General features: G+C 40.2%; 1 protein-coding gene across 1 annotated transcript; it reads left to right on the top strand.

Annotated features, from left to right (window-relative positions):
- The first annotated feature begins 246 nt into the window (after window positions 1–246).
- On the top strand, window positions 247–7,378 carry LOC144044041 (annexin A13-like). Its single transcript, XM_077558223.1, has 11 exons — window positions 247–512; window positions 708–783; window positions 1,188–1,282; window positions 1,360–1,530; window positions 3,313–3,346; window positions 4,014–4,093; window positions 4,294–4,362; window positions 4,988–5,089; window positions 5,181–5,256; window positions 6,160–6,272; window positions 6,448–7,378. Exons 1-11 carry the CDS (start codon window positions 498–500, stop codon window positions 6,565–6,567), a joined length of 951 nt encoding a protein of 316 aa, XP_077414349.1. The 5' UTR covers window positions 247–497; the 3' UTR covers window positions 6,568–7,378.
- The last annotated feature ends 4,175 nt before the right edge of the window (window positions 7,379–11,553 follow it).

Genomic DNA, 11,553 nt, shown 5'->3' with positions numbered 1-11,553 from the left:
TGTATGTTGAGGAGCTGTTGTATACCTTCCCAAGAAATTACGGTTAGGATATGTTAATATTTTAAGTCCTTTTCTCCTTTGCATAACTTTTATTAGATTCGGTTTACTCACTGACTTCCCATGCAATTTTTTGGAGCGGTTAAAACTACCCCCTAACCACTACTATCTACCAGCCACCCCCCCCCCCCCCCCCCCACCCACTATTTGCAGCACACAAACATCCACATCAACCGTAGCAGCATAAATGAACGAAACAGATTAGAAATATTGTGACATGAATCTCTCTCAATCCATAATTGTAAGAGAACTTATTGAACGTCCGTAGCTACTGACAGGACGGGACAGGGCTGTTGGCACTCCTTCACACCATCATCATCTTCACCCTCTTCATCACACCCTCCTCCACACACAGCGCAGCACACCACACGCGTTATCCAGACACACTCATAACCTTTCTTGTCGTGTTTTTGCAATAACACACACTGTTCCGGACCATCATGGGCAACGTGCAGGTAAGAGAACTGAGTAAGATGTCAACTATTCGATACTGCTCGTTGAGCTGGAGGGGGTCATTTCACATGACGTCCACATTATGTGCATCATATGCATTAGGAATATTGTGACATGAATCTCTCTCAACCCATCATTGTTTTCTTGCTGTTTACAGAAACATTTTCACTGTTCATGTCTATATTTGTCATTTCTAGCCTACAGTTGTCCCGTTGGAGGACTTTGACGTTACAGCTGACATAAAGGCTATTCGACAAGCATTTGTGGGTTTCGGTGAGTTTATTTCTTGTGACGATCATTTATTAACACATTAGTCTGATTTCTTCTAGGGCGTTTTGTTCAGAACAAACCGATGTTAAAAAGAGAAACATCACTTAAATTAAGGCTAGCTCAGTGGTTGTCTGTTCCTGTTGCACCTGTTGTACACCCTCACTGCAACTGTCATGCACTGGAAATTCCGGTTTGGTCAGGGGAGACGCCACACCTGAGTGAAGCATTGTTATGTCATTACAAACACGTACTGCATGTAAGAATGTCAAATATATAATACAATTCGAAAAAGTACATTTTCAAGGACAATAATGATCTTAGTGAGTTCCTCCTTTGTGCTTGGACAGACGGATGAATAGTTGTTTGTAAAATGTTTTGCACTAAAACTGCAAATGTGCTCCTTGCAGGCACAGATAAAGAAGCCATTATTCAAATCTTGGCCAATCGCTCGGCAGCCCAACGTCTGAAAATCAAACAGGCCTATTTTGAAAAGTACGATGATGTGAGTACCCGCCCTTCCTCATCTTGCCTTCTGTGTCAACATCAGCACATTGTGCTACAATATGTTTGATCATTTAGAAATTAGAGGAGATCCTGAAAAAGAAGTTGTCGGGCAGCTTTGAGAAAGCCATTATGGCAATGTTGGACCCTCCTAATGTCTATTTCGCCAACAAGCTGAGGAAGGCCCTGAAGGGGGCGGGCACAGATGAAGCCGTTCTGGTGGAAATCCTGTGCACGGCTACTAATGAGGTATGTCAAAAATATGCTAAAATCACTTGGCTTCCCATCAAAGATTATTACTTGCTTGCTATGGAGGATCAAAAATGTCTAAATAAAATTATTATTTATAATTATTTTTATTAATAATTGAATTTTTACTATAATTATTACAATCATTAAAAGGGGCAGCACGGGTTTTCTCCGGGTACTCCGGTTTCCTCCCACATTCCAGAGATATGCATGGCAGGTTAATTGAACACTCCAAATTGTCCATACATGTGATTGTGAGTGTGGATGGTTGTTCGTCTCTGTGTGCCCTGCGATTGGCTGGCAACCAGTTCAGGGTGTACCCCGCCTACTGCCCGAAGCCAGCTGGGATAGGCTCCAGCGCCCCCCCCCCCCCCCCCCCGCGACCCTTGTAAGGACAAGCGGTTAAGAAAATGGATGGACAATCATTCAACGATCTTTGTGCAGTTTGTCACGTTTTTTTACTCACGACTGCCACCTCTGGCCCAAAGCGTAACTGCAGCATCTGTGTCAAGCTGGTTCATGGTGTGCGTGCGAGTACGTGCACGATATCAAAGCGACAGCCACAGTTGACAAATTAAGACATGACTTCAAATGAGGTAAGAAAAACTTCGCCCCTCCCCAACTGTGGAGTGCGCAGGGTCTGTGCACTCTACTATAAAGGGGAAAAAAAGCTGATTGGTGCAGTCAGAGTAAAACAGGCGGGGCTCTTCGTACTCAACTGGGTATTGGTGGTGCATGCATGACATTACCTTTTTAAACTGCACAATGCACCTTTTACTGTTATTATTAATAATAATAATGATAATAATAATATTATTATTATGAAAATAAAAACAGATCTAAAAATAAAATTAAAAAATTGAATACAAAAAAATTTATATAAATGGAAATAAAAACAAACATACAAAATAAACAAAACAGTCCCTCCCAGATGACCGAGCTTCTCACCCTATCTCTAAGGGAGAGCCCGGCTACCCTACGGAGGAAACTCATTTTGGCCGCTTGTATCCGAGATCTTGTTCTTTCGGTCACGACGCACATCTCGTGACCATAGGTGAGGGTAGGAACGTAGATCGACCGGTAAATCAAGAGCTTTGCCTTTCAGCTCAGTTCCTTCTTTATCACAACGGACCGATACAGAGTCCGCATCACTGCAGATGCTGCACCGATCCGCCTGTCCATCTCCCGCTCTAACCTGCCCTCACTCGTGACCCCAACTCCTCCACTTGGGGCAGGATCTCATCCCCGACCCGGAGAGGGCACTCCACCCTTTTTTGACTGAGGACCATAGTCTCGGATTTGAAGGTGCTGATTTTCATGCCAACCGCTTCACACTCAGCTGCGAACCGCTCCAGCGAGAGTTGGAGATCACGGCTTGAAGAAGGCAACAGCACCACATCATCTGCAAAAAGCAGAGATGCAATGTTGAGGCCACCAAACCGGACCCCCTCAACACCTCGACTGCGCCCAGAAATTCTGTCCATAAAAGTTATGAACAGAATCGGTGACAAAGGGCAGCCTTGGCGGAGTCTAACCCTCACTAGAAACTAATTCGACTTACTGCCGGCAATATTATAATTGTGAATGCAGTTGATGCATAATGCATGGTTTTAAAAATAGCTGCAAAATAGAGTAATCCCAATTCAAACCAAATGAATTACATTTGCTACAATATTTCCAGCACAAACACCAAAAGAACAGATGATTAGAGTATATTCTCCAAAAATATTATATACTTGGACTCTTGGCAACGTTCATGTTTTTGTCTTTTCTCCCTATCAGGACATCATCAGTTACAAAGAGACCTATGCCCAGGGTAAGCTCCGTAGTTCAATAAATTGTTCATCCATTCAAAAAACAAGATACTGTTTATTTGGACGCATGATGTTATAGCCTATAGGCACGTTTTTGTGCTTTTACTGTTTTGTTTTTAAAAAACTATTGAACATGTCTATCACACGACGCAACTAGTGACAAAGTTCCATATCATTATGTCTGTAAAACTTTAAAGCAGCAGTTACAGTTGTACTTGTAAGTTTACATACCCTCGGCAGGTGTGGGTAAACTCGGTCTCTCTCTCTCTCTCTCTCTCTCTCTCTCTCTCTCGCTCTCTCATAATTCTGCCAGTCAGGCAGTGGTGGGCAAACTCGGTCCTCGAGGGCCAGAGCCCTAAAGGTTTTGGAGATTTCCCTCTTCCAACACAAGCTGATTCCAATCACCAGGATCGTTATCACGCTTATGCAGATCTTGCTGATGAGTTGATCATATACCAGCTGTGCATACCAGCTTGCAAATGACCAAATCTCAGAGAACAACTGAGCCGTGATTGCTTGCTACCTGAGACCGTGAGCAACTGTGATGTCAATTTCAGTCGATAGCAAATGTCTAGTGGGGGTGCATACAACATATTATTGTAATGAAAATGTTTGTGTTGATGTTCTTTTTATGAATAAAGTGTAAAAGAAGTCATTGTATCTTTGTAGTGCATGAACGTGACCTGCAAGCTGACATTGAAGATGACACCAGTGGAGATGTGAGGAACCTTCTTATGTCACTCCTGCAGGTAATCACGTGATTCACCGAATCATTGAATAATTATGTTTCCAAAAAAGTTGTCAAAATGGATGCGAGAGATAACTTTCATACAATAGCTTTGCATGCTTTTATTCACTTACTGAGATATTTAGCGACACAGCTTCCCTCGCTTTGGCTTTCCCACTCCTCACTAAATCTCTTTATCTTCATTATTAAACCTGTCTACAGGCGATCAGAGACAAAGGCTACGAGGTGGATGAGGCCTTAGCTAAACAGGACGCTCTGTCTTTGTTTGAGGTACGTTGTGACATTTTATATTTATATTTTAGCATTTTAAAAGACTGATAGTTACTATCTTGGTCCGCAAACATGTTGGAACATTACATATTGTCGCTGCTATGTGGAAAAACACTTATGTCCATTTTCCCCCCATTTTTTTTTATTATTACATGTTTGGGATGCAACTGTATGCAGACATCCCAAAATTATAAAAAAAATGTTAATCACTATTTTCCAAAATAAAAGCAAATGATTGCAAATGTGCACATTATGAGATTTAGATCATTAAAAATTAAACATGATATTCAAACAATTAATGGAGTATCAAAAATAATTATAAATTAATTTGACAATTGACTAGTTGTCGAGTAATCAAATAATCATTGCACCACTACATCGAATCGTCATCCTACTGAATGGAACCAAACTAAATCGTTACATTTTAAAATTGAGCAATCTTATAATGGATCGCACCCCATAAAATAAGTTATCAATTGATTGTAATGTGCTCATGAAAAAAAACCTCAATTTTTTTAAGCATAGAAAACCCTTTATTTTAAGCTGTACCAACTAACGCCATGAATCATTTTTTAGAGTGTAACGAATGGTTTCCTGCTCTCATTTGTTTGTAACCACCCAACAGGCAGGAGAAGGCATGTTTGGCACGGATGAGTCCACCTTCAGCTACATCCTCACACACAGGAACTACATGCAGCTTCAGGCCACGTTTAAAGCCTATGAGGCAGTAAGTAGTGAACACACACACATTCTGGGGCAGGTGTTTGACTTTCTGTCAATGCCATGTCAGTAAAATGTCACATTTTTGTCGATTCAAGTTATCAGGGACAGATATTTTGGACACGATTGACTCTGAGGCTAGAGGAACTCTAAAGAACTGCTACATCATTCTAGGTGTGTAAGTATTGATCGGTGTTGGGCTCATTACCCTAAAAAAAGTAATTAGTTATAATTACAAATGACTTATTATAAAAATGTAATTCAGTTGGCAACAGAGTTACTGTTTTCAAAAAGTAATATGTTACTCAACAAAGTAAGTAAAGTAATTATGTTATTTTTTCTGTTGTCTGATGCTGACGGTTCATCTGCTCTCCGTAACTGGGAAGCCATTCTTTCCCACTCCGTCCAGAGTCACATGGTTACATAAAAGAAAAAAATCACATTGTTTGTTCAGAGAAAAATAAAGTTTGAGCATTAAGACAACAACAACATAAGCGTAGCTTCTGTACTACAGGAGATTACTGGAGGGAGGAAAGAAAACTAACTGATTTGCATTTCCTGGCTAACAGCCAATCAGAGAGCGATTGTCACCAACAGCAATTTGCAAAAAAGCAAAATGACATAAAAATCTCTTAATACCATTTTAATCACTGCTTTTTCTTAAGTTTGTTCTCGCCTGCACCGTGAATGTGTTGAGTAAGATTGCGTACACTTACACGTAGTGAAACCATAAACTGTGGACCGCACAACAAACAATGGCTTCCCAGCCATCTTACTTACTTTTCATGATGTGAAGGCAATATGTTTGATAGTCTGGTTATTTCTTTAAAGTAACCGTCATACTTTTCACACTTGACATGGTGTTGCAATGTGACACAATGCGGGTGCTGATATCACAGCATGTTTATTGCATAACGTGGTGCGTTAGGATCACGGAGTTCCAAAGATCAATTCCATTAGCAACGTAATGGTGCATTATCACGTGCAACTTTGTGAACATAATCATAGAAAACATCTGATCTCTATCTGTTAAGTATAAAATATGACAATGGTGACACAGAATCATATGTTTTATAGTTCAGTGCGCCAAGAACCCTGGGCTATACTTCGCACGGCGCCTTAAAGCTGCTATGAAGGGACTCGGCACCGATGAGGACACACTCATCAGCATCATTGTGGGTCGCTCAGAGGTTTGTGCGTTTCTTTGAACATAATATTGGGAAACCACAGTTGAATGCTTATTACAAAGTTGAATGCTTATTATGCGGTTAAGTCGAGTAGCGTTCATGTTTCTGGACATAATGCACACTAGTAGTACGACTTCTACTTTTGCTTCTGTGTGTTGACGGCACAATTATTTACCAGATCGACCTGGGGACGGTGAAGGACATGTACCGGGAAAAGTACGATGTCACCTTAAAAGATGCCGTGGATGGCGAGTGTGGCGGAGACTTCAAACGTCTCCTCCTGGAGATCTTGCACTGAAACACTTTTCTTGCTCTTACTGGCCTTATTTAACGCAAACATGTATCTTCCTCTCTACCTCCTCTGAGCACCGCATCTGTTCACTCATCATCATCCTCCTCGATTTCACTTCCTGTACTCTTTATTAGCTTGCTGTCTGTTGACGTGCTCTCGTGTGTCTTTGCAGCCTGGACCAAAAAGCAAGATGTTGCCACATGTTAACTGCCATTTAATGTCTCCAATATCCAGTAAAAGTTTCATACTGCCGGAATTCTATATGCATCTATGCATCCTCTGGCTTTTGGCAACTTTGAGGGACAAAGGAACTATAATATAATGACATAAACCATTCATACCATATACGTACAAGTAAAAACTGTCATTCCTGTGTGTCATCTCGTGTGTCCTTTTTGCAGTCAGCAAGTGAAACACATTACACTGTTTCACTGTCTGTGTAAAAAAACTATTTATTTAATTTAAATTTTTAGTGCAATTTGCCTCAAAGATGTTTTTCATAGGTATGCAAATGGTTGTCGAAACAAGTGCCGACTGACCACATTAGACGACGGGGCGATATACAGTAACTTCACTTCAGCTGTTTAGGTGCACGGTGTGTTTTACAATTTTCATATAGTTACTCACTTTATAATTGAATGCACTAACAAATGGAGAATGTGTGCTTTTAGGATGGCTAGACACTGTCGGTAACACTGAACAAGACTCCAAGAATGTCCTCACTGATGTCTATGTATGCAATTGTATGTTATTTAAATTTATAATGATAGTGGCTACTGTAATAGACTGTTACATTGTCATAAACTAAATTAACTTACTAGTTTGTCTTTGTGTTTTCTCTTGACATGGAAAGTGTTATAGAGAAACAAGGAAATAAAACAAAACTAAATATTTAAAGTTGTTTTCTTTGCACGATGTTAGATGGCAGTGCTGTTAAAACGGATCACAGTATATATTTTTTCCTTTTATGAAAGTACACAATATGGAAACAGATTCTTTATACATAACTCAAATTCACACTTTTCATGTTTGGAAAATAAACAAATAGTATTCTTCTGTCTGCCTCTTCAGCACAATCTTCATGGTAGTCTATCATAGCCCTAATAATTCTACCACTTAGATGACAAAAAAACAACCCTTTGTATTAGCACAAAACAAATATCAACATCCAGTTAAATTTTAAGTGCATATTTAGTCTTAGTGGTCCCATATATGTTTTTAATGGAAAGTTTTTAGTTGAACTCCCCAAGGCCTAAACATATTCTGTATACAGAATAAGTACTCCATCAGTATGTAGTGAAAAATCATTGCTTTGATCGGGGGATGTCGTTAATATTTGTCAACTGTGGGCATGTGAAGCCCTTTGAGACTCGTTTGTGATTAAGGGCCGTATAAATAAACTTGACTTGATCATTGGCAAAAAACATTCACTTAGTTTTTATATAACTTTTCAACAAGCCAAGATTCATTATGTTGATTCATTATGCTACAATTTGAACCTTGAACTGCAAGCATCTTTGAAGGTCCCTTTTTTTTCCGAGGAGGGTGTTTGATATGTATGAGTGCTATGAAAGACCCTCATTTGAAAGTAAATTCAAGATGGCGGACTTCTTGTTAGGTTTAGCGTATGCTCCAAGACTGTCATGTCTGGGAAGATCTGGTTTTGGTTGAGGGTGCCGATTGGTCCTGAGTGGGTTCCTGCCCTTCCGTGAGTTGACCAGTCCGGGCCCTCAGCCACTTGTGCCCCAGGTGTGACTAGTTACCTAATTAGTGTGGGTGTATTTAGTTCCCGGGTGGTGATCAGTCGGCGTGAGATCATTGCCGCTTGTCACGGTCACCCCGGAGTTCTGTCTGTCACTTTGATTTTGTATCTTTTCAGTTCCTTGTTTAGTTAGCATTAACCAGTACCCTGGTTAGTGTTTTCTGTAATATAAAGCACGCCAGTCTTGCCCGCACTCCTGCTGTGGTTCTCCTGCCTCCCTGCATTTTGGGTCCTCCACTTCACACGCCGACAGACACCACGCCGCTCCGTGGCGGACCGTAACAAAGACCCTTTTTTGTAGGTTTTGGACTAGTACATTTGCCTTGAATTTTTCGTAGATCTTGATCAAACGTACAACAAAATGCATTTTTGTTTAATTAAATCACACAATAAACAAAAAATATTTGAATAATTTTTGCCAGGCCTTAAGCGTTTGCAGTGTATCATGAGTTTTCGTGCATGTTGTGGATAGCAACATCAGTTGTTTTTTTTTAGGCAAAATAATACACAAATATTTCAGGTTTAAAGGATGCTTTTAAGAATTCAATGTGACGCCCTAACATCATTCTGAGATTGTGTTTGTTCAACGGGCAAACGTGCTGTGTTTTTCTAGCGGAAGTAGAAAAATAAAGGCCCGACGCGCAGTGCGTGTTTTGCGTTAAGGGAGAGGCAGCCATGCAATTACCTCTTCATACTGCAACAACTCAATGGAGAAACCAAGAAATCTTCCTTAAAGTGAATGTAAATGTGAATGCAGTTCATCCACAAGCCACCAAATTGTTGATTAATGTAGCAGTTTAACACAAATATATCCCAACCCCATGTTGTCGATAGCTCACTCAGTATCAGGGGTTACAGTAATGCTGGTAACGCTGTTAGCTAATGCTAATCAATGCTAATACCGTAGCTCTGCTTACCTTTTCACGTTGACTTAATAGAGCCATGGCAATGTTGTTATTTTACTCTGGAACTACACAAGCCTAGTTTATCCTGCCATTGGCTGAGAAACTGTAGCATTGTAGATGTAGGTGTGGCTGTTGTGAAATTAGCACCACTGTTACATCATAAGTGGGATGGAAGTTTAGAACGGCTCAATCACAAACACATTTTCAGAAATAGGCATATAACGGCACAGCAGTTCATTTTTACTCTTCATGGGTGGGCAGACAGTCAAGACACTCAACTATTAGACCCAACAATTTGTATACAAACTAGGGGTGTCAAAATTAGTGTGTTAATTTTGAGTTCATTTAAAGTTCCTTAAAAGCCAATACATTTTTTTAACGTGTGATTAATGACCACCCCTGTACGGGGGAATTCCAGTCGCAATGCAGCAGACACGTCTATGTCAAAATTTAGCAGTAATCAATTTAATTATAATGCATATATTTGTGGAGACTGGGCTCAAGTTGTATTTTATCATTTCAAACATGTGCAACAAGTTACTTCATGTTAGAGATTACATCGCTCTTAACAAGAAAAGAAAAATGCACTGAGCTGTCCCCAACGTTTTATTCATGCAATTATGCTATCTAGTGGCAGAAAAATGACCTCAACACAAATCAATATCACATTCGTCTTTTTATAGTACGGTACATATTTTTCATTTTAACTCAATTTCATGAATTATTATGAAATGACTGTATCAGTGACTAGAAGATGCAGCCATATTTTTAACAGCTTCCCCCACTTTTATGTTAACAAGTGTATGAAAACTTATTATATATTTATTATATTATTTTAATGTACAGTACATGTTATTGTACATTTCAAACTGATATAAAAATTGCAATTAATCTTGAGTTAACTATTGAAGTGTGAAATGTAATCACCTGACACCCCTAATACAAACATTAAAAAGTCAGTTTTCCATATGTCCCCTGCAAAATTGTGATTGTACAGTTGCAAAAACTGGCCACACAATGGCATCATATATAAATCAATAAATCATGTCAAGTTTGACCATTTCATGCTCTGCCAAACATTTATTTGAATGTTTCTTCCCTATTTTCAAGTTTCCAATATGCCTTTTCGCTTTTGGGATGTGACATCAGATTAGGGGCATCGCAGCGGCGTGTGACCCGCTTTCAAAATGTGGTGACGAGCAGCAGAAAAAGAAGATGAAGAAGAGAGAGAGTGAGAGTCAGTCTCCTCTGTATCATTCTAGACTTTCCAGTCTGCTTTAGAGCTGCCATAGATCCTCACCTGCAGGTAGGTTTGAAAGAAATGTCTGTGCAGCTCTTTATATTCTGAGCAAGTAAGGTATTGATCAGATAATCATATATTTTAGACCTGAGAGCAGCATGTGGCTCACAGCCCAATGTAATGACATTTGTGTTTATGAAGATAAGGTTGGGTTGACTATATTTGTCAGGAAGACGTTGGATCCTTTGTTCAGTTTTCTGGTGAAATAGATTGTGGCTTTTTGTCTACTTAATTTAAGTCATCTGCTTACTCGAGGCTGAGATTCACTCCATTTGATCATTTAATGTTCTGTCTGTTTTCTGAATGTTCCATACAGAAAAATCAGAAAACAGATACATGTATAACAGTTATTATGAATGCCCGTTTAGGCACAAAACTCCCTGGCCTGATTTGATTGTTCCTTCTATCAATTACTGCTAAGTAATTGGGGCGGCATGGCTCAGTGGTAGAATGGTCTCCCATCAGTGAGGTTGTGGATTCGATCCTCACCCCTGGTGACCATGTCGAAATGTCCTTGCGCAAGACAATGAACCCCCGATTTGCTGCCAGTGAACCTGACCACTGGTGTGTGAACGGGTGAATGTGAGTCTTCAATAGTTAAAGCGCGATATAAAAAGTAGTCCATTTACTATTTACATGTAGTCAAATTCTGTTTAAATACCTCATGGTTGGAGGCGCCATGTATCACACAGACTGCCAACTTGATGGACTTCCCCCAGGGAGTGGCGCAATTCTTCTGCATCCTGCGCCTATGATCTCGCACCTAGGACTACATCCATGCAGCTACACATCTGAGATTCTGCACCTAAAGCTCTGCATCCTGCCTGTAAGATTCCTGATCCTGCACCTTCTCTATCTGTATCCTGCAATGGTGATTCAGCAGAATTGATGATTCTCCACCGGTGGCTCTGATTTCCCGCACCTATGATTTCTTATCTATAAGTCTGCATCCCTCATTCTACAACTGCAGTCAGACGTCCAGCATGAGCCTCCTGAGATTCCTGCATGCGTTGTGCCTGCCTGCC

Source organism: Vanacampus margaritifer, chromosome 2 (assembly GCF_051991255.1).
Source record: "Vanacampus margaritifer isolate UIUO_Vmar chromosome 2, RoL_Vmar_1.0, whole genome shotgun sequence".
NCBI classification, from domain to species: domain Eukaryota; kingdom Metazoa; phylum Chordata; class Actinopteri; order Syngnathiformes; family Syngnathidae; genus Vanacampus; species Vanacampus margaritifer.
This window is presented reverse-complemented; position numbering and strand designations above follow the sequence as displayed.

Coding starts and splice junctions, on each gene's coding strand:
- LOC144044041 (XM_077558223.1), top strand. Junction 5,090..5,180: donor CGTTTAAAGCCTATGAGGCA/GTAAGTAGTGAA, acceptor TGTCGATTCAAG/TTATCAGGGACAGATATTTT. Junction 6,273..6,447: donor TCATTGTGGGTCGCTCAGAG/GTTTGTGCGTTT, acceptor ATTATTTACCAG/ATCGACCTGGGGACGGTGAA.